The following is a 25,269-nucleotide window of genomic DNA, read 5'->3' as shown; positions in this document are numbered from 1 at the left end:
CTTCAAGTAAGCGATCCTCAATGAAAAGCTAAAAAGCAAGAACATCTTGCGCTTCGCGTAAGCCTTTAAGGACAAGGTCCTTGTTATAAACCACACTCCCACTCCAGTTGTTTAGATTTATTCAAAGGCTTTTGCATTTCTACTTATTAAGAGCGACACTATAAAGGTTTTCCATCAGAAGTACCACGTAACTCACAAAGAAATAACATCAGCGTTTTGCAAGGATATGCGTCTATAACACCTTCAGATCCGTAACAAAATATTTCTGGCCTCTTTAGAGTAGCTTCTTTTTTTGTTTTTAGATATGTACTAAGACAGAAAGACCCCTGTGTCTCCCGTGAGCACTCTTTAGCGTTACTGAGGAGAAAGAAAGGTAAGCCATTAAGTTAGCCAGGGAAAGGGATTGCACATTGTGTTCTGTACATAAAAACTGAGTTAGAATAGGGTTTGTGAAAGAGGAATAAGTGACGAGCAGAAGACACCAACCAAAGCAAATTATTTTTATCGATGCTGACACAGCAGTGGGCAATTCAACATCATCTAAATCATGGGATGTCCTGCTACAAATGTAACCACTCAAGGTTTTGAATTTTCCACTTCTGTTTCCTGTAGCTGATTTTCTATACATTGAGCAGTATGATTGTCAATGTGCTTTCTATGAATTGATTCTGTCTTTTTAGGTTCCAGAAATTGAAGGAAAAATTCATAGAGAAATTTGGAGAAGACCCCGTTTTTTATGCACGAGCTCCTGGCCGAGTAAATTTAATTGGTAATCTTTTCTTACTTTGCATTCTTTTTTCTTCATTCTGAAGTGTTTGAAATAACTTAAAACATGAAATTATATTTCCCAAAAAAATAAAATATTTTGTAATATATTCAGTTTCCTCTTGTGGAAACATTTTTAATTCTTCTTAATGCTGTAGTCTTATAATTTGACATTAAGTTGAAGCTACAATCTAAAATCCCAATTCTCTTAAATATTTTAATAATCAATTACTTGGATATATGGAGAGAACATAATGTAGACCTGCCCTTTTACAAAAATTGCTAACATTTTAAAACTGTTCTATTTTGATTCGTGCTAAAGTCCCTTTATTGTTATAGGAGAACACATTGACTACTGTGGATATGCTGTACTACCCATGGCCATAGAGCAAGATATCCTAGCAGCTGTGTCCCTCAGTAAGACGCAAACAGCCCAGCTGGCGAATTCAAATCCCCTCTACACGTAAGGACATTAGTTACTGGTTAACATACATTAAAATACAAGTCCTTCAATATTTTGAAGAGTGTGTCAGTAAAGAAATACTAAATAAATTTGACATCAGACAATTGGTGTGTGGAAAGTATTTCTACATATACTTTGTTTCCAATGACAGATTTTCAGGGTTCATTTAATAACCTAATCATTCTTCAGGACCATAGAAAAATGGAAATAAGACATTTAAAGAAGCCGTTTTATATGAGAAGACATGGTAAATAGGGTTTGTTTTTCTATGGGTGAATACCTGTTTAGTTTTTGTACTCTGGTAGTGATGTGCAACGCTGGCCCTCCAGTTCCCTAAACTTTGAGAGGTGCCATTCAATTAACACCTGAGTAAAACCTGGGTAACACAGCTTATTTGACTTATCTACCTGATTGGTGCAGTGACACATTAAAGGCTGAGAAGGAATGAAGTGCCTTCCCTCTGTATTATGCTGTGATACAGACCCTGTACTCCATGATCCCGTAGTGCTCGACGGAAGCTACAGATCCATTGTTTACCACAAGATGTCAGTATTTTGCCATATGTGAATTCTGACATTTCACTCCTGCTATTTTTCAGGGACTTCAAAGTGTCATTTGAAGACGTTCAGATTGACAAGTCTCAGCCTTTATGGTATTACTATTTTCTTTGTGGCCTGAAAGGAATACAGGTGAGAAACATATATACAATATAAAAACAATAGATATTTTCACTTCAACAACAACAGACCATTTTCTTCTATATTCCACACAGGAAAGGTAATGGCATGAGATTATTTCCAATATCATTTTAATGATACATCTGAACAGAACAAGACTGATATGTGCTAATTACACATCTAAAGGGCACTATGCAGTTGTGCTTTGCTTTATATACGATTTTATGTGCTATAAATACATCAAGTAAGTAAAACGTGTAATATCGTACTATAACAAATATGATTTTGGGCTTATTATAGAAAGGCCTTGTTGTATTAAGATGTTATGATTTCTGTTATATGTGGTATTTTAAAATGTTAAGAAATGGTTTAATAAAATGCCCCAAAATGGCATTCCTTTCTGGTAGTGTGTTTGTTCATTCACATATGCGGGCAGTGTATGCCTGTGCTTTCTTAGAGCTATGAAATTAAAGTTACACCTGTGTACTGTACATCATTTAATATGATTGGGGCACATAAATATATATTTTGCAAAACAATTACTGAGGTACAAAATATGTGTAAGCCATTTAACCTTTGACAGTTTTTAAAGGAAGTAGATGCATAAAAGCTACAAAATTCCAGCTACTGTGACTGTATTGAGCTAAAGATAGTGACATTTGGAGTTGAGTCTGAAATAGCAGGAAATGGGTTAAACTAGCGTGTCTGCAATGAAGTTTAATTTCTGGTTAATATTCCTGTCACTGTCTAAATGTGTTCCTCTGCAATGATAACATCGACTCGCATGTTCTTGGCATTAGTGTCCACTCCACTTTCTCAAATATCAGGGTCACACTACATCTTAAGCAGATAGAGTAACCGTGGTTTATATTTCCTGATTTCTCTTGTTTTTTGTTCTGCGTACCTAATTATCTTATTTCTCTGTGGAAGGAAGAAGGATTAGAGACTAATGCAAAATGCATTTGTCTTTTTCTGTTACTAGTTTTGCAGCCAAAAGGACATCAGGAGGATTAGAACAATATTGTTTGGTTTTGGGATTGTTGAGGAAAAATTCTTCTAAAGTATTAGTGGTCCTCCGAAATAAATGCAATATTTGGTTTGGTTTGGATAAGCTATTCTTTGATACCTAAGGAAAAATAATAACAAGAAAAGGACATAATCCAAACCTTTTCTGTTTTGACGTCTAGCCGATGGACTATTTGAAAACAAGGTCTTGTACTTTCATTTGCTAAAATAAGAACAAGTTATAAACATGTTGTAAGAGATATCTGTCATGATTTTAAAACGCACAATCGGGAACGTTTTAAATTAAGAGTGAATGAGTTGAGCAGGTTTTATATGGAAAAAAGCTGGCAGAAATGAAATTTAGCAGACTATGATAAACACTTAAAAGTCTGGTGCTGATGGGGTCCGGGGGGGATCATCTGTTTATATTAATTTGAGCATGTAAGCCCATTGGGATTTAACTACAGCGAGACTTGTCTGGGCTGATTTTCTTCTCTGAAAACTGGAGTCTATTTTTTTCAGGCATGGCGTGATAACTCTGAAAGTCCGCTTCACGTTTGAGACAACCCCATGGATCAGGTTCAGTTTCAATATATTCCCCACGTGGTTTGAGAACTGCAGTGGCTGCCACCCTGTAGGAAAGGGCGCAGGCAGCAGCATCATTCTCGGCCACAATCTGCTTCAGTCTCTGGAAAGGGAGTTTGAGAGCGTAGTCAGTAAAAGACTGAGTTGCAAGAGGTTGGGTAGAATACGGCCTCCAAGCTTTACATAAGAGGCTAGAAACATATGCTTTTATTGAAAAAGAAAACAATAATAAAAACAGCTAATTTCTTTCCTGCACGCACATAATATATATTTAAAATGTGCTGCATTTTTTCTTTCTTTGTGCTGAATTTGATGCTTTCTGTGTGTGTCCATGGGTCTGCTTGTACTGTATAGTGGGGGGTTTAAAAATTTCAATATGGCTCAGAATGAACCTGTTCTGGAAGCTAACCTACCCTAACAAGGTGCTGAAATGGAGGAAAAAAACACCTTTAAAGATTTCAGTTTAGGTTTTCCTCATAGTATTACAGTGGCGTGCAACAGTATTCAGACCCTTCCTATGGTGTCCCATTTTATGATATTTAAAAAAGATGGATATGCATTTTTTCATGAAGGCTCTAACTGAAGACAGGTTGCACTACATATCAATAAAGACTAAAGAAAACAAAAATATTTTGATTGCATAAGAATTCAGACCCATGAACTCAGTATTCAGTCGAAGCACCTTCGGCAGCAGTAACATCTGCAAGTCTTCTGGTGTAAATTTGTACCAACTTTGTATACTGACCTTGTGCAATTTATGCCTATTCCTCTCCTCTTGGCAGATTTGCCTAAACTCTCTCAAGTTGCTTGGGGATTACTTATGGAGTCGTTTTCAAGTCTGTCCACAGATCCTCAATAGGATTCAATTTAGTACTTTGACTGAGCCACTCAAGGACATTCATTTTCTCAAGTCACTCTAATGTAGCTTTGGCCTTGTGTTTTAAATCATTGTCCTGCTGAAAACTGCTGGTTTGGAGTCTTTAGCAGTTTTCTTTAAGTATTTGCCAGGGATTTGCTCCATTTATGTTCCCATCAGAATTGACAAGCTGATAAGTGGCAGAGATATAATTTGATGTAATGCTGCCTCCACCGTGCTTGACTTTAGGGATGGTGTTGGCTGATTGAGGCATTATGTTGGGATTGGATCAGATATAACACTTTGCATTTAGACCAAAAATCTCTAGTTTTGTCCTATCTGTTCATAAAACCTTTTGTCACATATTTGCAGTATCACTTAGGGGCTATGTCGGGATTTTAGATGCTTTTTTTCAGTTCCATACACCTTATTTCTGGCCATTTTCTCTCAGCCACTGAGTTGTGTAACTTTCAAACTCATCATTGGCCTCATGGTGGCATCCCTAACCAGTTTCCTCTTTGTCGGGCTGCTCAGTTTGGAGGGACAGCCTGATCTTGGCAATGTCTGGTTCCTTCCACTTCTTAGTGATCAGCTTCACCATGTTCAAAGTGATATTAGCTTCTTTTTGATGTTTTTATACCCTTCTCTTTATCTTTGTCTTTATAAAACTTTATTCCCGTGCTCCTCAGTCTTCATGGCTAAATCTTGGCTTGAAATTCACTACCTGACTACACCTCACAGAGACAGGTGTATTTATTCCCAAATCACTGAAACTACTTTTACTGCACCACTCAACTAATAATAAACTCACCTAGATTAGTTTAGGTTCACCATAACAAAAGATTTGAATATTAATGAAAGAAAAAATGGAATGGTTATGACTGCGTATAATGTATTTATTTTCTTGTTTGCTGCAACTGTGTGCAGTAGGTTGTGCATCTATGCAACATTAAGTACTGCTTCAAGGTGCCAAGCGTGCACACTTTAAAGCCACAAAATGTGAGAACAGCACCAGGGTCTGAACACCTTTACAAGGCACTGGCATTTATCAATAATGGAGGTTGTTTTTTTGTGCAGCCTCTCCCCACAGCACTTAAGAATCCCCTTTTCTTGGTCTGTAGGAGCACTTCAGCCTCAGCAGTCCTGCAGGGATTAAGTGTGTTGTGGACGGGACCATCCCCCCCAGTTCTGGGCTGTCCAGCTCCAGCGCACTTGTGTGCTGTGCAGGCCTGGTGACACTGGAAGCCAACGAGAAGACTCTTTCCAAGGTAACGTTCAGAAACTGAAGTCTGCCTTATGACTGGGGCTGTCCCTATTAATCCAAGACAGTACTTCAGACTCAACATAGAATCAGAGTCCTGGAGACAAGCGGTAATAATGTACTGGCTAAAGTACTTGATGGAGATTAAGAGGATTTTGTTAGATGCAGTCATGAGAGTGTGAGTTCAGCAAGCCGTGGGGAAGTGGCTGTTTCACAGAATTTCAATCAGATTTCCTTGAATCCACTCCTGGCTGTGCCTTGTGTATAGCTCTGCAGTCCTGAAGATGTGTTACATTCTGGACACAGGGTGCTGTCTATGTTGAGTTTGTAAATTCTCCCCTGGTTCTAAAGCTTTCCTCCAGATACTTCTGTTTCCTCCCACAGTCCAAAGACTGCTAGGTTAATTGTCTTCTCAGAAAATTGGCCCTGGTGTGTCTGTCTGTGCATCAGACTGGTGTCCCATCCAGGTTGTGCAGGTGTCAGGTGACTGACGGCAGCTGCTTATGCGCTATAGCATTTTGGGGAATGTAGTTCAGACAAGAACTCCCTTTTTTACTGAACTCACTGCCTTCTCACACAGGGCCCAAGCTGAATTCTTAACAATCAGTCCTATAAAGGCCTTTTTGAAGAATTTCATCCCGGGTTACAGTCTTTTATTGTATACATTTCAGACCTCTGCAGCAAGACGTGGAAGTTAAAACTTGACAACATTAAAAATGTCAACATTACAGCATAGCAATTCATCCATCTGACTGCTTAGTCCAATAGAGGTTCACAGTAAGCAATGAGCACTTGGCAAGATAAGCCCTGAACAGGACTCATCCATCACAGGACACACGGACTCATGCAAGAGACAGTTTAGGAAACTTCATTTAACCTAGACACCATGTCTTTGGTCTGTCACAAACCCGCATGGTCACAAAGAGAACATGCAAGCTCCACACAGAAAGTACCCCAGACCGGAATCGTACTCAGGATGCAGGAGTAATGCAATTCACTGTTCCAGCATGCAGGCTATGTAGTTATCGAGAGTCCCAATATTTATCCAGACCTGTGAAATCATGAAGAAGCTGTGCAAGCCTGGAAGAAGAGACTCAGAATGATGTTAGGTGAATTGAACTGAATTTGCTTAAACTAAACAGAAGAGTATTACTGACAGTGGCGTTCACACAACCCTAAGAAGAAGTCATTACAGAATTACTCCATCCTGATCTCTAGAGGCTCTTGACATTCAAGCGTGACGCCAGTAGGAAGCTGTGCCATTCCATGCTAAAGATATAATCAAATCGAGATTATTTAGCTTGTGTATCATAACAGTTCTGCCCAGGCTGTAATTGAAATTAGCACAGCTTACCAAAGTGCCCCTGTGCTCATTTCCCACCCCCAGATAAAACCCCTGTGTTGCAGGATCTTAGTCCACGCAGATAAACTGCGTAGCATAATTCTTTCATGTTCTGTAGCCATCAAACTTATATGTGATTCATTTCACAAAACTTTGTATTTAGTATTATTCAAATGTCAGAAATGTATACAAAGGCTTTATCTGGCGTTTAATTTTCATTGCCAAAAACTGTTTTATGCAGAACCTAATGACCGTAATAGAGTTAATGTAATCTTGTTTTTGACAGTTACTTAAACATTGCCAGAACCTTTTATAATTTTCCAGCATGGCATTTGGCAGAGCAGTTCCTGTGTACTTTTCACAGCATGTTTCTTGATTTTTATATTCCTCTAAATGTGTTTTTCAATTAAGTGCTCACGAAAGGCTGCTGCCTCTCTGCAGACCTGGGCCAGCTCTTGCCTGGGGTCATATCTGAGCTGAGTCCTGCTGCGTTTCCACCTGAACTTGCTGCAGATGCGTGATGTGGATAGCTGTTAAGTTAATGACATGTTTCATTTTTATGTTTTTTATAATTCAAAATCAGGTGCTTTTATATGCCAGGGCTAGAATTCGTGAGAGCGGTACAAACATTTATGCGTTTTGTCTGGCCCACTTGGCTCAGATCACCAGTCCAAGGGTCTCGTCAGGCTGCATCTTAAGGGTAGTTTGTTGCAAACACCCACCACTCTTTGTATAAAGAAGGGCATCCTCTTGACAAGAGCAAGTGCCACTCCTGCACTTAGTTGAAGGACAGAGGACACACACACACTCTCACACACTGCTTTCTGTCTGATTGGAGCTGGTGGTGAAAACTCAGCAAAGGGACAGACAGATTTCACCAATGCCCACACTTCACAATGCGTCATCTTTTGGAGCACACGAAAACGTATGACTCTGTTTTGTAATTATTGACATTTACAAGTCATAATGAACATTTTTCTTTACTGGCAGTATGTCAGTGGTATGAATTATTTCCCTTCTTACGTGTGAATAAATTATATTCGTAAGAGCAGACTTTTGTTCCTTCTGAATAGTATTTCAAAACTCATTTTTATAGTTCCACCCGGAGCAGGAGGTATACTCATTAGAACACAAAAGCATTTATTCTGAAAAGGGGGAAGGTTATACTTAAGTATATCATTGTTTTGTGTTTAGGAGCTGAGGCAACAGTTTTCAAAGACACAAATGCAGTAAACACATTACCGCAATGAAATGTCCCTTCTTGCCAAAGTAAACCGTATGTTCAGATAACATTATATGACAAACCCATTGTTTTGATTTTGTGCTGACATTAAAATGGGTACTTAACAGCATCAAGCTGTTTTGTTTTGTTTTCATTTAATGTTTTTCTCTTTTCTGCTCAAAAACTGTTCGAAATAAAGAGCAGATGTTAAGTGCAATGCTTGGGTCACATCTTCTGCACAGACCTCGGCGATCTGGGACAGTCTCTCTCAATAAATACTGCAGTAGCTCAAGGCTGTGTCTAGCTTCAAGCATCTCGCCATTGAGAAGCCTGATTTAATTTCTATAAATGCCATTAGCTCAGAAAAGAAAACTGTGACTGAAAGCAGTTCACACAATTCAAGTTACTGGAAAGCAGAAAAATGAGTGGAAGTGAGACACCAGGCTGTCAAAAACTAAACTGAACTCATTCTTTTGCCTCCTGAGAAAACAGAGTTTCAGAAAAAGCACCATTTCAGCCACTCTGTCTTTTGTCAGGTTGTTTTTTTTACTCTCATATGTATATTTGACAAATAAGAAATTAAAGTAATTTACTGTATACCTTGGTGTCACACCTTGAGTTTCTCTGTTGACCATTAAATAGGTCTGGAGACAGAACTCATTCTGATATATGTATTTTTGCATGAATATATGATGCTAGCATGTTGGTGTGCAAATACATTTTGAAGTTTGGAATTTGATCGCTGGGATGTCCCACTGCAGATTTTTCTTAAGGAAATTTTGGGGTCTGTTGCTTGTGTTGCTATATGAAATATAACTGCTGGAGACCTGGGTACCATCTAACCACTGGTATATTTCAGAAGTTAAATCCAGGGAACCAAAATGGTGCAGACAACTATATCAATTCTAAGAGGAATATTTAGGATTAGGTTTATGCTTTGTGACAAGCAACAAGCAATTAATTGAAAACGTTCAGCTATGTGAATGAATTGAATCTGACCGACTTAGAAATGTCCAACTGGCTACGTTTCTTCATTAGACTGAACTCTTTTCATTTCATTAAGCTAGGTAAGCTTTAAATTTAGAAACAATTTCAGCATCTGTTCTTTAAAATTGGTAATTGATTAATACTGCGAAGTTTCACAGCATCACCCCAAAATAACATGCTACGAGCTCAGTAGTAGGGTCAGAGAGAAGCTTAAATCCTGTGAAAGGCAGTGTCTAATGTGTAGCCTGGAGCTGCCTGATGTGGCACTTGGATCAATGGGTTACATTGTCCAAATGAGTGATAATAGCCTTTTAGCGGTTCTTAATTTCTTAAAATAAATGCTGCTGCATTTCAACACTTTAACAAATAAACAGACCTGATAAGTAAGGGTACGTTAAGAATTAAAATAAAAAATGAATGGTCTGGAGAGATGAAAGAGACAGTGTCCTTTGGATATATGCCCCGAAAACCCCACACATCGCCTTGGTTCAATCATACTTCTGGTGAGAGGCTCTCAGCACCTTTCCAGCTGGACAAATTTAGCATCAGGCAAAGCTTTGACAAATCTGTCTGAAACATCCTCAGCACAGCTAGTCCTCCTCTTGGCAGCCCCTCCAGCAGATGATATAGGAATTTCAGACGGCCTGAGAAGTTCCAGACAGCGCTGTGTGTTTTTCCTGCTTTTACAGAAATTAAGCATCCCAATCTGAAGGGGCTTTTCATGACATTTATTATAAGATGAATGTTCATCTCAGTTGCCGTGTGATTTTTTTCCCTCTCCATGAGGTAATCCAGTGTAACAGTTTGCTAATTTGAATTATTGCGTTTTCCGTTTAACTCCAGTGTCACAGCTGAGAGGTTTTGAATGTGAATGTTTTTTCCCCCAAATGAGCTAGGAAGCTCTGCTGTATGAAGACAGAAGGACAGCTGGGCAGACTGTCAGCTGTTTCAAGAACATGCCCCAAAACAGCTTTGCAGACTTGATCCTTGGCCTTTGCAATCTGCACAATTATGCTGTTTCACTGAGGGAGACCTCATTACATCTTTATTTGTTAAAGTAGTGATGGTTCAAGGGCCTTCTCACATATGGTTAGTTTCTTAAGAACCACACTTAGTTTACCAGGAATTATGACCCTGGAGACCAGCCGGGGAAAATAACTATTTCTTTTGCAATCAAAGGAACTCACTTCGTTCACTTTGAAGGGAACTCTGGGCTTTTTCATGGTTCACTTTTTTCTGAACTATACTTTTTAATAAAGTAAAATAATCTACTATGTTTTATATTAAAATTCTATCAGTATTCATATTAACTGAATAAATAGTTTATCCCACGTGTTTAGGTATAACAGAAATTCAGTAGAGTTTTTTTAAACATTTAGTGCAAAAGAGATTTTAAATGTCACTGCACCTGGGAAGCAGTAAGAAAGACTTGTTACTGTACAGTAGGAGGTTGAGAGAGAAAGGGCAGTTTGATTGCAGGTCATTCTGAAAAGAAGGTACCACTATGAAGTCAGAATCAGGACATAAGAACACAATGAGGCATCAATTTGCTTAAATGGTTCTTTGAATATTAGTAGCTTATTGTTCCCAAAATCTTAGGGATATCTTGATCTTGTATCTTGTGAGTAAGCAGGATTATGATAGTGGAAGGATGGAGGAGCTCTTAACAGATACAAGGTACCAAGGGTACTGATCTTTTCTCAAGGAGACAAAAAACATTTAAGCAAAACTACTGTGCAACTTGGGGAGGTTCTATAGAAGGCGTCAAATGTGTCAAAAGAGTATTTTCTCTCTGTATCTGAAATCTTGTTATTCATATGTTGATGAAATTTACTTAGCATTGCTTGTTGAAGAATGCTTAGCCCTCTTTTAAGTGTACATTCTAGGAAGTGATATTCAAGAGCCAGTGCAACTCTTTAGGCTTACTGTATGTGTGGTTGTGCACATGTCACAGGATGGACATTCATTTTGTGCAATTGGTTTTCACACACACATACTGTATATATACAGTAGTATTCTCAAAACTAGGTTTTTGTAGGTGCTTTTTGAGAATATATATCCACAGAAATTATGTAAATGAAATGAGGCAATTATAAAAACCGCAGACGTTGCCTGTTTAACACATCTTCAGCTCAGCAACTTGTCATCTGTGAACTCACAGCTCCTTCTTGCAAAGCTGTACATCTGCATTGGTGCTTTGTGAAAGTATACTGGCTCATGCTTTCATAATCACAGACAATATTCCTCTCCATGTTCGCAGGAGGCTATCAACAAATCAAACCATCAGGAAGGTTTTGAAGCAGTACCACAGCATTCTTCTGGGTAAACAGTAGTTCAATGAAGTTAAACAAAGTGTGGTTAAAAATGTAGCAGAACAGTTTAGAGGGAGTCCTCAAGATGAATGAGAAAATGATAACGTAGCGTAGCCTGTCTAAATTAGTTCTGCCATGTCTGACATTTAAACCAAGGCTACTGATTGTTTGGATAAACTGAAGGTACTCATGCACCTTTTTCATTTTTTAAGTATGTGCTGTAGGTAAAAGAGCACATTTTGTGCAAAGTGTAATAAGACAAATATTATTATACAAATTATATTCTATTAGTGATGCAGCTCAAGCATATGGCAGAGATTTAATCATGGCTATAGTAAACAAGTATTTGGCAGTGATCCATCAGTATAGTACAGTATAACTATGGTTTATTTACTGCCAGGTTTCTCAAAGGCAACACGTCTGAGTATGGACTGTATTTTTATAGAAGTGAACTGATATTGCATGAATGCACACATACTTGTTTCAGGTGTTCATGTTTTCTTTTTTAATCATCTCTATACTAGTCTGAGCTAATGAGTTCAATACTGAAAGATGAGAGGCCCAGATGTAGGTCTATTTATTTTGATTTAAAGACAAAACAGCATATTTTTCTTAATGAATAAGTGATTTAAAAATAGCTGTCTACCTTTGCACTATCATGTGGCTCTGTTTAGAAAAACATCTGTTCTTAGCCTGTAAAAGGTTCCATATTTTAAAATAATGCAGGTGCTTATTCTGTTAAAGGGGGTCTTGGCCTTTCTGGGCAGGCATAACCCCCCCTTCAATAAAAAAACTAAAATAAAATCAAAATATACAATTATTATATAAATAAAAGCAATTTACAACTTTGACATTTTCACAGCTTTACTGCAAGCCAACAGATTCACCCCTAGGCTTTGGCAAAGCCAACCAAATTACTTACCATTTTCCTAAGATTTTCATAGGTGTTGATTTTACACTGTATTAGCAATGGGGAGAAATGGTTGTGTTTGTTTCTAGAGATCACCTAGTTTACCACCACTTTTCTGTGTCATATTGTTCTGCCAAGCACACTATAGAAGAGAATGTCCTCGGGTGTCTGTGCTTGAGCAGGGTAGGAGATGTACTAGTTCAGTTTGTCCTTTCAGTATCATAGGTCTGCAGTATCGTACAGGCCAGGTCTGTGGGTGCTGTGTGTGCTCAAACACCTCAATATTACGTCATAATATTGTAAAAGCAGGGGAAAGTGGTTGACTTTGTTCCTATCTGGGAATTACTGGAGGATTGCGCTTACAGAAGGATGAATATGTTGTGTTCTTGACTCTGTGGTCAACTTACCTGTCAGTTAATTATGATTGAGCTGGTTTATCCTTTAACGGCTTGAATCATCAGTAACTGCTGTTTGATTAGAAAAGGTGTCTGCGCCGGCCAATGAGCAAGCTTTAAAAGAGCTATAAATTACTGAAATGGAAGCATTTGTAATCCATCCCATCCATCCATCTTCCAACTTCTTCATCCAATTAAGGTTTGCGGAAGAGCTGGAGCCTATCCCGGCAACCAATGGGTAAGATACACCCTGGATAGGATGCCAGTCCATCACTGGACAGACACACAGACACTGACACACTCACACCAGGACCAGTTTTCCCAGAAGCCAATTAACCAGCATGTCTTTGGACTGTGAGAGAGAACCAGAGCACACGGAGGAAACCCACACGAAGACAGGGAGATCGGGAATGGATCCCAGGGAACCCAGCACTGCGAGGCAGCAGTGCTGAACACTGCACCAACATGCTGCCCACAATTAAAAAAAACACAGACCCCAGTATCTGCACTTACTGTGAATTGACCTCTGATAGTAACAGAAAGTGATCTGTCAGTGAGTGAAAAGTGTTGAAGTAGCAGTACCAGAGTAAAACCTATTAAAGTCCGGACATTTCAAGAAAAGTAGACATTAGCTTTCCCTTGATACATGTTTATTGATAAGAAGAGAACACTTTTTTGCTAAAATTAAGATGTGAAAGGTCTTGATGGAGTTTTCAACAGAGGCAGAACCTGAAGGGATTTGACAGGAAAGTACAATCTGGCTCACCACAAAGCAAGCTTTTATCACATCTTTTATCACAAGAAGAAGACTTCTGTAAAAAGTGTGTGAAGTGACGTATTCCACCAAGAAAAATGAAATGTTCGGTGTCACATAATTCCCAGAGATTCTGTTTCACTGAACATTGAAGACATCTTAAATAACTTCAATACCGGGAGGTCAATGTAAAGGAACTTGTTTTCCTTGTTGTATTTATATTGTTAACATCGCTTTCATCAATTAATGAAATTCTTTATTCATGTTAAAGGGGAACTGCAATGCTATTTTTAGATTTTGGGTTAGAAAGAATTAGCATTGATGTGTGCATTTCAAACCACAATGAAAGTAAAATATACCCAGTAAAGTGTAAAACCTGCATTTACATCACAAAATACATGAACTTTTCAGGTATACACAACACCATATTGCCCTCACTGCGATTTGGAATGAGGCAACAAAGCTTCCAGTGAGGTGATGCAGCCCTATTACAGTACATTGTAAACAAGCAAGCTTGTCAATACAGCTCTTTTAATCCAATAGAAATGTTGCTCTCGACTTTGAGACAGCTTTGCTGACAAATATAACTTGTTAACTCTGCATGCAGATCACATTGGAACATTTCTGAGTTGTCTGCTGCACATTCTGTACTTACTGTACTCGCTAATATATCACATTACATTTGTCATTAGAGTGACTAGTGAGCAGGAAGGGACGGTTTACGTCACAGTTCTTGGAAACTCTCGCTCTCACCTGGCGAGACCATACAGTACCTTCACAAAGTTCACAATGTTGTGCTTAAGTTGGAACCTGTACAATTTAGCAATTTATTTTATTACTGACACTTAATAACCGGTCTGAGAAATTGAGGCTGCAGTACCCCTTTAAGATGCGAGAGAGGAAGAGGAATGCTTCGTTAATGTGATTCTGCTTCAAGAAAGGCACCTCCAAGGATTTTGAAAAGTTGGCGCCTATAATCAGTTTAATGCATTCAGACTAACAAACTATTTTTAAGTGCTTGAATATCCACAGCTGTTTGTTTTACCCTTCATAGGTTGTTCCTGCTTTGACTGTTTTTCCTTAAAGGAAAAAATGGTGGAAAATGTGCTGGAACACAACTATAGGCTTGGCTCTTGTGTTCAAACAAATGTTCGGAAATTCCTGCTGCAGGGTCCATAACTCACAGACAAGACAGGCCTTAGGCCTTGAAAACATAGGGAAGTATTGAAATTGGGAAACCACTGAGAGATCAGAGCTGATAAGCCTAGTTGCTATACAGGTCGTTCTGAACCCAATGGCATTCAGTGGCTAAACACTCTATATTTTTCATTTTGATATTAGTCTGTGTTCTGTGAAAGTCAAAACCACGATTCAAATAAATCACTGAAGGAGATTGCATTCTTGTTGCCATATCAATATACAGTAAAATAGAACCGAGTGCTTGTTTATAAATTCCCCCAAAAAAACCTGAGTGCAGAAAGAACTGATTATAGATTTCTGACTGAACCCCAGGTCAGCCTGGTTCTTGTCATTTTCATCACATTGGAAAGGTCTGTAAGACTGATTCTGGTCTCATTCAGGTGCATTCATCTGAAGAGGATATTAATACCCAACAGCTGCTTCACAACTGCTGTTTTATGAGTGTGCACATTTTCACTCTCGACTTGGGGTAAAAAAGAGAGAATACTATTATAGAGAAACTCCAGCCTGGTAACCTAAAATAGAAATCAAGAGTTTTACAATCTGTAAAGATTTAAAAAGGCTACTGAGAAGAGGTCTTACAAATATTTCTGGGATCCTTTCCCACCATTGCTGTAATTCCAGCATGATTAACCAGTTGTTAAGCTGGCCATGTTTATTCCTACATTTGTGTAGGAGGCAGGGAAATTTAAAGCTGTATGTGTGGTAATCAAAGACCTTAATCTTTTATGATTCAGACGGGAGACATAGGGTTTCAAGAAAGTTAAAGAGGAGATAACATCAGGCCACAATTTTTGTGGTTATGATGACATGCAGATAATTCTTGACAAACATGTCCCTGCTTCTGATGAAAATAAGTGCCATTACCATATAAAACACATGTGAAATTCAGCAAATTGGAACTTAGCATGCAAACTGTAAGCAGATGGGGATGTTAATTAGTCTCATGTTTAATTGACGTGTGCAGCCTTTTACATTGTACAGCTAGACTGCCTGCTTCAGTTTTGTAAGTATCTAGTGAAGTCTGCTTTTGATTTGATTTTTTTTAATGGGGAAAAAGTATAAAAGGACAATATATAATAGTTCTAAGGCATTTAAAGTTGTGTTCCGTGATTATTAAATGACTGACACCATTGCGTATGCACAAATGTGCATGATGCAGCTGAGGAAATATGCAGATTTTAAAGGCAAAATAAGAATATTAAATAAGATATTTATCCAATTATATTGTAAAGAGTTTTTCATCATCCTTCATTGGTAGGTATTAGAATTAGCAGGTAGTTGAAGCTAGAAAATATTTCTCATGTATGCTTATTAGAAAAGGAGGTTTTGGGTGGGGTGTGCAGTGGGTGGGGCAGGAATGACACTAAATGAGTGAGAAAGGCTGCAGTGTGGGTCAGGTGGCAGATTTCCATCTGTTCCCTTCATTGGCCACAGATGCTCCTCATACCCACAGAAAGTGTCAGTCATACATACATGGCCGGTCCAGTGACTGGCTCTAGGCTCTGTTCACGTGGAACTGAGAGGTAGGCCTGTGCTGGGGCTACTGTACCTTGACACAAGGGGCCATGTTCCTCACAGGGGGAAGAGCTCAGACTTGTCAACCGGGCTTTGATAGCACAGAGCTAGGATGAAGGAGGGATTCCGTTACACTGAATAGCCAGGATTAGGAGTTTCCACTGTAAGACATGGCTTTAAAGTCTTTAACCCACCTCTCATCTGCTGTGGGAGTTGATCCGAATCTTCACAGCAGATCCCTGGGATCTGCGGCCATGTGATGGAGATCCTCAGATGTGCGGAAAGTTTGGACTCTTGTGTCCTGCTACAACAATCATTTCATACTAATCCAGGACTGATACTTTTACTTTAACTATCCATCAAAAGCAACTGTATAATTTCCAAATCATTATCGCTGTGACTGTTTGTGCAATTTTATAGTCAGGCACATTTTCTCTCTCAGGCTGTGGCCTCTTCTGCTGGCTTGAATTGTGTGAGGTGCATCAGGTTTTTCATGTGCATGAGTATTTATCATTCCGCCTTCCATTTAACTCTCCCAGAGACATTTCTTACAGCTTTGTTGTCCATTTTCTAATATCAGTCAGGTTAAGCCTGATCTGCTAGTTAGGGAGGCCAGATTGTGCAAGCTCAGGGGGAGATTTAGCCAGGACACCAGGTTAACCCCCCTACACTAATCGGCACTAGGATCTTTAAAATCGTCAGGACCACAGTTCAATGTCTCATTTGAAAAACAGAGTGTCCCCGGTTACCAGAGGTTTAGAAATTATGATCTGAACTCTGATTCCCTCCTTGAGGGGAAACCTAACACTTAACTTGACAGAATTTAATAGGTTTCTTTTTCCCATAATCTTGTTTGTTCAGCTCTTCACTAATCAATTTTGTATGTTTTCAATACAGCAGGTTGGTGCAATTATTGCATTTACAGCCACCATTACAGCCACTGCATTAAAGGGGAACTGCAAAGCTATTTTCACAAATTTGGGGTTAGAAAGAATCAGCATTGATGAGTGCAATTCAAACTGCAACAAAAGTAAAATGTACATAATAACTTGTAACAGCTGCAATTTACATCACTAAATAGAAGAAATTTCCCGGTATGCGCAGCACCATATTTTGCGATTCAGGCCGAGGCAACAAAACTTCTGGTGATGTTTTCAGCCCTATGACATTGTAAACACGCAGACGTCTGAATACATTGCTTTTAGTCCAATAGAAATTTTGCTTTAGATTTTGAGACGGTTTTGCCGACAAATACTGCTTACTTCTTAACTCTGCATACAGATGATGTTGGAACATTTTCTGTGGTGAAATGTCTGCTGCACAGGCTGTACTTATTCGCTCGTACATCTCATTCAATTATTCATTACGGAGACTAGAGAGCAGGAAGGGCTGCTTCACGTCGCAGTTCATGGTAACTCAAATGTGAGTTTGCGACAACATGGTGACTTCCAGTACTTTCACAAAGAACATGATTTTGTGCTTAATTCGAAATGTGTAAATTGTTTCTTGAATGTAAATTAATTTAATTTGTTACCAAGATTTAATAACAGCTCTCATCTGCCTTGCATCCCATCCTCTTTATTTTTCAGGTGGAGCTGGCAGAGATCTGCGCGCGCTGTGAGCGATATATTGGCACGGAGGGTGGCGGGATGGATCAGTCCATCTCCTTCCTCGCAGAGCAGGGGACTGTACGTAGCTTTGCTGCTGCTGAGAAAGTGAAAAACCTGAAAACCCTGTCACACTCAACTAAACTGACAAAAATACACGCAAATAATCCATTTTGGTGAATCACTTTGTATGCGTCACCATTTCCGTAAAAACTATATATGCAATTGTGTGTGTACTGTATATAGATAATTAGTAAAGGATGTGCTGAAAATGGACATACATACTCATCACCAATGCCATTTTTAATTTTTTGCAGGCGAAACTAATTGAGTTCAACCCCCTGAGGGCGACTGATGTGAGACTCCCAGCTGGGGCCGTTTTCGTGATCGCTAATTGTTGTGTTGAAATGAACAAGGCTGCAACTTCTCATTTCAACATCAGGGTTGTGGAGTGCCGACTAGCTGCAAAGGTATGCCGTGTTCCTAATCAAATCCGAATGACATCATTCTGCAGAGATGCCCTCTCCACAGTATCCACACATGTCTTTGTGAGCGAGACTGGAGCTGTTAGTAATTGAGCAAATTAGCAGAAGTGGGGTATACTGTGGGTTTGGGAGGTTGAGCCTGGAGTTCTTGCACGAGATTTGATTTGTATTTTTCAGACACTCCTTCTTAATGTCAGAATCTGCCATGTGATATCCTATATGTGGTGCACTTTTGACCATGAGTGCAGGGTAATGGTTTTCAGATTCTTCAAGGTGGCCTGAATCTGTGCCAGAATTGCAAATGGAAAGGAAAACAAAGCTTCACTGCCCTCTGTTCCTACTTAGTTAAATGTAAGTTGATTATACAGATTCTGAATATTTTATAAGTCACGCTTTTTCATGTGAGATTCATATTATGCTGCAGACAGTGTACACTTGAGTGTTTTTGTTTTGTAACAGGCACTCTTTATGTAATACCATTTCAGGAAAATCAGTAAGTAGTTTTAGGAGGTTTTAAGGATATCAAAAAAAGATGTAACCTTTACTAGCCTTTTTTTAAAATCCTTCTTAATGGCTTTATTGAGAAAGAATTCAAGTAATTTTCATCAGCAGGACTATTTATTTAATCAGTTGTTAGACATTAGCCTGAATACTTTGGTTGTTAAATTGGGTGTTTTCCACAATATGACACGCACTGCTTTATTACTGGATTGTTTAATATAGATCCACCTGGAGTTTTCATGACTAATGAATTACTACTTAACCAGAATGCCTTTGCTTGCTCATTTCACATCTCTGACCACTACTTTCCATTTTGGTCTGTTTTTATCTGACATCTCCTTTCTCACTAATGGTATTTCTCAATAAACAAAGTACAGTAATCTGTCATTACAGGGCATGGCTCTACTAAGCCGTTTATTTAGAGATCAGTGGAATATTTGCAATAATGGACTCTACAGTGTAGGACATTCCATCTGCTGTTCAGCTTACAATAACTAACAATAACAGTTTATGTGTTCGATAGCTTCCCAAAAGGGTGTTGTCAATATAGACTTATAGAATGTTTATTGTATCAGCTTTTTAGGTGATAATGGGACATGAGACCCAGGTGCTTCTAATTAGCTTCTCCTTTCTGTTCTCCACTGTAAAACATGAAAGCTACAGAAATACTAAATTGCATGCAAAAACAAGAACTGGTGATTGTAATGTAATTAGGGTTTTAAGAACATAAAAACAGTTACAAACAAGATATAAGTGATCCAAAGAATCTAATCCAGCTCTTTTCTTACTGCAGCCAAAGAATACAAGAAGTACCTCTTATTTTGAATCCATTGCCCTTCTCACTGTCGCCCCAACAGAACACCAACGATTCTACTGAGCTTGCAGATTGTTCCAAGTTATATTGAAGCCTTTATGTCCACCTGTTGCACTGATAGACACATTGTACCATATGTATTCAGATTCTTCAGAACCTCAGAAGCTTTGTGTGGATGTAAATATACCTGTTGACCCAGTGGCTCAAATGGTAGGGCACTGTGTCTGTCCCTCTCCTGCCTGGCCATCAGGAATCATGGACAGGTTGTTAATTGAGGAGATCGCCCTGGACTGGCTATGTTTGGAAACATTGTTTTTCATTTTAAACCCTTAGGTTGTACACACATCACCTATACAAGATCTAGATATGAGTAAAATACAAAAAATAAAGAAAGAACGAGGTTTTTTAGCACCGGTTTGAAGTGCTGTTTGGCTTCTTGCCGTGATCGAGAGATTTCTCTTACTGAACTTTGGTAGAACAAAAAAATCATTATTATGCTGTACTGGAAAAGAAAGGTCCAGAGAATATTGTCCTTGCAGAAATGATGTGTCCAATAGTTTTGGCCATTGTACTTAACTATTAAATAATATTAGCTTTAGCGTCTTTTGAAAAAACATTTAATGTGCTCCATTATCTTTATGAAGTAAATGTAAATATTTATCTGATGAAAAGGACTAGTTTACTAAACCTAAAACCATGGAGAGAAAATGAAGCTTAATTAACTTCACTTTAAATTATATTCCCCTAATAGACAGTTGTAATTAACCTTAGTCTAGTAGCCTTGGAACCTGCACTTTTATTACAGCTCAGTAACCTCTCTTTCTGTCTGCTAGGATATGAGTAGGTCTCAACTCCGAGGGAGCACCACACAGCACTCCGAATATCTAAAGCATATTATTATTCTACAATTTTTAGAACATCTAATTAAGCATTTTAGGCATTAAAGGTTACTGATTAAACTTGAAGAAATGTTTACGCTCTTAAAAATAACTGTCCTTTATACTGACAATTTTACAGGAATCCTTTCTGTCTTCTAAATTCAACAGGAATGTGTAGGGACTTTTTTAGTCTATTTTAGCGTGCTTAATGCAGGGTGTGTTTTCTGTACCTCAAATAGTTCAGCAATGCAGAAAAGAAATATAATGTGGAGATGTTGTAAAACAACTGGTCTGAGTTTAATATGTTAATGGGGTCCCCATGGAGCCACTGAGAAGTGATGAAGGAGAAGTCTTGGTGTAGATGTCTTCAAACTTGTGGGGAAAAATCCAACAGGTTGAATGTGTAATCTAAATCTTTTTGTAGATTTTGGCAAGTCTGTCGTCATACTAACCACCACTGGGAAACTGTATTTTTTTCAGTCTGTTTTGTAGCAAACTGAATCATAATTCCTCACAGCATCAGAATTGAGAAGGAGAAAAAGGATACAATTCTAATCAGAAAACAATTATATTTAACATGAAGGATATTACGTGTTAACAAAAATGGTACTTAGCCAGTGCTTTGAAGTCCTGCAGTGATGCATTCTGCATTAGACATGTTGAATGGTTAATAATTTGTCAAATTAAAATTGCATCACAGGGTCAACCAATAGCTGTTTTGAAGCCAAGGCCGAGCACTGATGTTGACAGGTGTGACTTGATTCTGTCTGGTCTGTATCTGGATTTGCTCCTTTTCAACATTTCTACTTTTGCTGCTCACAAAATAATCTTATCAAAAACCACCTGGAGGATTTACATCAACGTGGGTATTGCAATCCTCTTAACTAGCCAAAATGCGAGCACCTGCCATTTAAAAAAAAAAACGTTATTCGCCTTTTAAAACTTTTCAAAGGCTAGAGACGCATGTCTCTCACTGTGACCGAAACTAAAGGCAGCTTTAATTTTAGGACTTTAATAGACTTTAGATGGAGAAACTCCCCAAGAAACCGGTAAATAAACTTTTGACTTTGAAAGGTAAGTGTTTCAGTATGGTGTTCTGTAATACAAACGTTGAAAAGGAACAGGTCTGGCCATATCAGTATCCAGCTTCCCCCAGCAGCAGGCATAACTGTCAGAGCCCTGCCCGTGTGGGGGGGCCTGAGCTGCCCTGATGTCTCTGGGTGGCTGCAGTGACCACCCCTGGGCACCGCTGGGTGCCTGCGGGCGAGAGCGGCGCTGCCCCTCCGTTTGAAGCTCTGTGTGCTGCGGGGGGCTGTGACGGTGCCCGCTGCCGTAGGGTGGGCGGCAGGTAGCTCACAGTAGTAACACAGGACTGACAAGTACAGTACCAGGCGATTTTCAATTGTTCGGTCACAGCAAGCCTTAAAAAGAACATCGCGGACGTGCTTGGTTTTACGTTGCTAGTCGGATATTATCAGACATTTTGTGGCAGTTTTTTTCTCTAAATACTTGATGGAAGATTAACAGGCTGAATGGTTCACAAAGGATAATTGACTTCATTGGAGACAGTCTCCATGGTCTTGGTGTGTGTTTATTTATGTTGCCACAGATCAGTGGTAGTGGGTGCCAGAGATATAGGCAGCCACTGCGTATACCAGCTTTCAACCAAGAATGTGTCTGCAGCTTTCTCTCAATATGTCTTACCATACCACATCCTTGAGGCCAGACTTCAGTGAAGAGGAGACTGTGACAGCCTGAGATAACATGCACATTCAGCTTGGTGAGACAAACAGTTGACTGTCCTGTGGTGTAGCTGGCTGGTCTGCTACAGCGTTAAGAACTTTTGAATGCATTACACACCTCATGTTCATAGGAATTGTCTACATGCATTCGGAAATCTAATCCGATATGTTGTCGCTAAACTTAGCACACAAAAACTTAGTGCTAGTGTTAAAAGTAGTAAAAAGGTGCTAAAAGTCAGAAGTTTAGTTTTTCAGTGTAGTAATTTGCAGCATCTTATTTAAGTTTTATTTACTTTCAGCATAACTTAATTATTATAGTAACTGTAAGAGAAATGTAACACTGCATGAAACAAAATGTGAGACTTTTAGTTAAGAATATTTTACTGTATATGATATTTTTAGGATCCATTTTTAAATAGCCAGCTTTTTAAGAATAGATTTTAGTACTTTAATATAGAACTAATTTTGCACTCAAGCATTACAAAATGAGTACAGTATTTTTTTATTTCTGAGGAATGTATGTTTTCTGCCATGCCACTCAGACATAGCCACATGTAATTAGTTTGATTGTTGTTGTTTAATTTTATTTAGAAAGCTATTTGGGGGGATTTAGACTAAGACAAGAAAATAAATTGTTAGTTTCAAACTGAAATGTTGGTCATTCTATATAGGATCAAGTTCTATTGGGTTTTGGAATTCTAAAAAAATACATCCAAATCCTGCATGCAACCAGGAGAGGGAATTCTATGAACCACAGGATATTTCCTAACAAAGAATTTTCATCTAAACATATTGGACAAAGAGAAGTAGAAAAATGTGCTGTTTTGCTTCCTTTCTGTAGCTTTTTTGAAGATTAATTTTGCATTGTTTAGCCAGAGTGTCTGGCCTGTTTTGATATGTTTTCATTGGGTGAACCAGTCACCTCGAATGAATTTTTGACATGGAATTCTTCCTGTCTTATCTCTTGACGAATCTTATTTGTCCTTCAAAGTAAATGAAGACCTTATTTGGGAATGCAAATGTATTTTTTTACATTTTTTTGTAACCCACATCATAAAAAATACAGGCATAAAAATAGCATAACTTAATGTGTATATTTTCAGCTTCTGTCTAAGGCAAAAGGCCTGGACTGGAGCAGACTGCAGAAGCTGGGGGATGTGCAGACAGAGCTGGGAGTTTCACTGGAGGAGATGCTGAAGACAGTGGAAGAGGTCTTGCACCCAGAGCCTTACACCCGAGAGGAAATTTGTCAGAGTCTGGCCATCACCCCAGCCCAGCTCTGCAGCAGCATCCTCAGTCAGAACACACAGCATGGTGAGTGACTAGCAAAAAAATAAAACCCCCGATAACACCTCTAGTTCTCCTTGTGCTGATGTAATCCTGCCTGCTGTCCCTGGCCACAGAGTCAATCAGATATCCATCATTCTCAATTGTTATACAGCTCTTCTCTTGTTTTTGGTAAAGTGCCTTTAAATCCCAAGTACACAGGCACACTCTGAAACTGCTTTTTGAACACAGATGCAAAAGCCAATATTACTCCCAGGAAAGAGGATTATCCGAAACAAAGTTGGATTTTCCAGTTTCTTTTTTAATGAATAACAACAGATAAGATTTGATATCTGGTGTCACTAGAATATATTTACTTATGCCTGAAGTATGCTTGTATAAGTTTCTCAACAGTAGTTTTCCCTTCTCCTGACATTAGTTATTTGGAGCAAAGGAATAACTACTGGAGAATGTGTAAAAACATAGCCTCCTTGACAACATGCACAATAAAGGGCAATACTGTTCAGGTTTATTTCATATGAAAGGTTTCACTTATAGTGTTATTAAAATAATTCTTAGAGCAAAACTTCCAATCCTTACACTGCATCAGTACAGCTATTTCAGTAGGTTACTGTAATGTGCCACTCACAAACAATTATCAGATGTAGATGTCTTTGTGTATGTCAGAATTAAACAATACCTGTAAATCTGCTATTGAGAGATTTCACTCAAAGTTGTCTAGAATATCTTGTTCCTGAATGCTGACAACAATCCATTCTGTCTTATAGCAAGGCTGGAAACGTTGCATTTTAAAGTATGAGCTGATCTAACAAGTTACTGAAAATTGAGCTCCTATTAACTAACAGAGCATACCTGTCATCAAGCACCCAAACAGGCTGTCCTAAAGCAAAGAAAGACTGGGGTAAATGGATTTCTAGTCATTTCTTGCCAAATTTGCCAGTCAAGTTCTATTTTTCTACAAATTGTTGAGCAGTTAATTTATGGTGTTACTGTGGCTCTATGCACAATATCCACTGCCATGCTTAATTTTGTTCTTCACGCTACATTTTTAAAATTCCTCTTTGTTTAAAATGAATCTGTTCCTTTTCTGTTCATGAATGACACAAAAGCATATTATTTGACTTTCACAAAAATCTGAGAACATCCTCCCAGGGTTGTTTAGTAAGATGGCAAAGTTAAGTTTGTGTTAATGTAAAAACCACATGAATGAAGTGGTTTTCAATTCACAATTTCCTGACTCTCGAGACCTACTGTAGGTAGCACTTCTGTGGATTATTGATCACAGCCTTCTGGGGTAACACAGTGGTGTTGTCATTGCAGAACATTTAGGTAAAATAACCCTCCCGATTTTTCAGGGCAGGGAGCCAGTGGCTGCAGAGTCATTCTGGCTGCTGGTGTATAACGTGACGAGGGAAGCCGAATCTTAAAGTATTTTGAGGTGATCTGGCCAGTAAAGTCTCGCTCTACCAAAGGGTGGTCTCTGAATCAGCCCCAGTCTTGGCAAGACATTTGCTCTGAAATTGAAAACAGACATGTTTTGAGTTCATTCTTTGAGTTACTACTGTTCAATTGTGATTTACAAGAGTGTGTGAGATATGGAAATCTCTCACGCAACTGCAGATATGCCTTGAGTGAAAGCACATTGTGAAATCAGCCAGCTTCATACTGTCCTGACTGGATAATCCATAAACAGCCTGTTTTGT

General features: G+C 38.7%; 1 protein-coding gene across 1 annotated transcript in view; it reads left to right on the top strand.

The window, feature by feature from the left end:
• Window positions 1–25,269, top strand: part of galk2 (galactokinase 2) — a 30,745-nt gene that overhangs the window by 1,849 nt on the left and 3,627 nt on the right. The window contains exons 3-9 of the mRNA XM_088640827.1: window positions 681–769; window positions 1,105–1,228; window positions 1,827–1,917; window positions 5,473–5,619; window positions 17,842–17,940; window positions 18,177–18,329; window positions 23,383–23,593. Of these exons, the coding sequence (XP_088496953.1) occupies window positions 681–769; window positions 1,105–1,228; window positions 1,827–1,917; window positions 5,473–5,619; window positions 17,842–17,940; window positions 18,177–18,329; window positions 23,383–23,593 (914 nt within the window). The remainder of the gene's footprint in view (window positions 1–680; window positions 770–1,104; window positions 1,229–1,826; window positions 1,918–5,472; window positions 5,620–17,841; window positions 17,941–18,176; window positions 18,330–23,382; window positions 23,594–25,269) is intronic.

The sequence above is a fragment of the Lepisosteus platostomus genome, chromosome 7, assembly GCF_059453375.1.
Source record: "Lepisosteus platostomus isolate fLepPlt1 chromosome 7, fLepPlt1.hap1, whole genome shotgun sequence".
Lineage (NCBI taxonomy): Eukaryota > Metazoa > Chordata > Actinopteri > Semionotiformes > Lepisosteidae > Lepisosteus > Lepisosteus platostomus.
The sequence above is the reverse complement of the archived record's forward strand: the minus strand, read 5'-3'. Positions and strand labels throughout refer to the sequence as shown.